The following is a 698-nucleotide window of genomic DNA, read 5'->3' as shown; positions in this document are numbered from 1 at the left end:
CCTTACCCGGAAGCGGTCGTTCTCCTCCCGGTCCAGCATGGCGTTGAGGAAGACCTTCCCAGTGAACTTGTCGATGGAGAAGATGCCCAGGGGCTCCTCGTCCACCCCCGGCCCCTTGATGCTGTAGATCACCCCCCCGGGCTGCTGCTTGTCCGACTTGATCTGCCCCGGGGAAAGCAGGGCTGGCGGTCCCAGGGCTGGGGGGGTCTGTCCCCCACCTGGGTTCCCCCTCTGCCCTGAGTCTCCCCCCATGCCATGTCCCCCTCCTGGGGTGCCCCCGTGCAATCCCCCTAACCCAGGGTGCCCCCCACCCTCTCTTCCAGGCAGCGGGGTGGGGGGCTCCCTGCCTACCTGCACCAGAAGGTGGGGGATGCGCTTGTGGTTCTCTGAGACGCTGATGGGGGGGATCACCCAGGCCCTCCCCCCCCGCCGCGGACCCTCGTGCTGCCGCCAGGCCCGGGGGCTGCCCGGGGCTGCAGCACCTGGCTGGGCTGGGCTGGCACCCTGTGGGGAGACACAGTGCTGCTGGTGACCCCAAAACCTCCGAAGTGGGGTGCAATGCCGGGGAAGTGGGCAGGGCCTTGCACCCCGGCTGGGTGCGCGGTGTCAGGATGCACGGTGCCGGGGTGCACGGTGCCGGGGTGCACGGTGCTGGCACCCCCTGATGGGGTTGGGTCTGGGGGAGCGGAGAGGCGACG

The 698-nt window shown here is 70.1% G+C and overlaps 1 protein-coding gene across 1 annotated transcript in view; it reads right to left on the bottom strand.

The window, feature by feature from the left end:
- Nucleotides 1-698, bottom strand: part of CDH15 (cadherin 15, type 1, M-cadherin (myotubule)) — a 17,124-nt gene that overhangs the window by 13,496 nt on the left and 2,930 nt on the right. Inside the window, exons 2-3 of the mRNA XM_009319900.1 lie at nt 352-504; nt 7-162 (exon numbers count right to left, since the gene is read on the bottom strand). Coding sequence (XP_009318175.1) covers nt 7-162; nt 352-504 — 309 coding nt within the window. The remainder of the gene's footprint in view (nt 1-6; nt 163-351; nt 505-698) is intronic.

This window comes from Pygoscelis adeliae, unplaced genomic scaffold (assembly GCF_000699105.1).
Source record: "Pygoscelis adeliae isolate BGI_AS28 unplaced genomic scaffold, ASM69910v1 Scaffold323, whole genome shotgun sequence".
NCBI lineage: Eukaryota > Metazoa > Chordata > Aves > Sphenisciformes > Spheniscidae > Pygoscelis > Pygoscelis adeliae.
The sequence above is the reverse complement of the archived record's forward strand: the minus strand, read 5'-3'. Positions and strand labels throughout refer to the sequence as shown.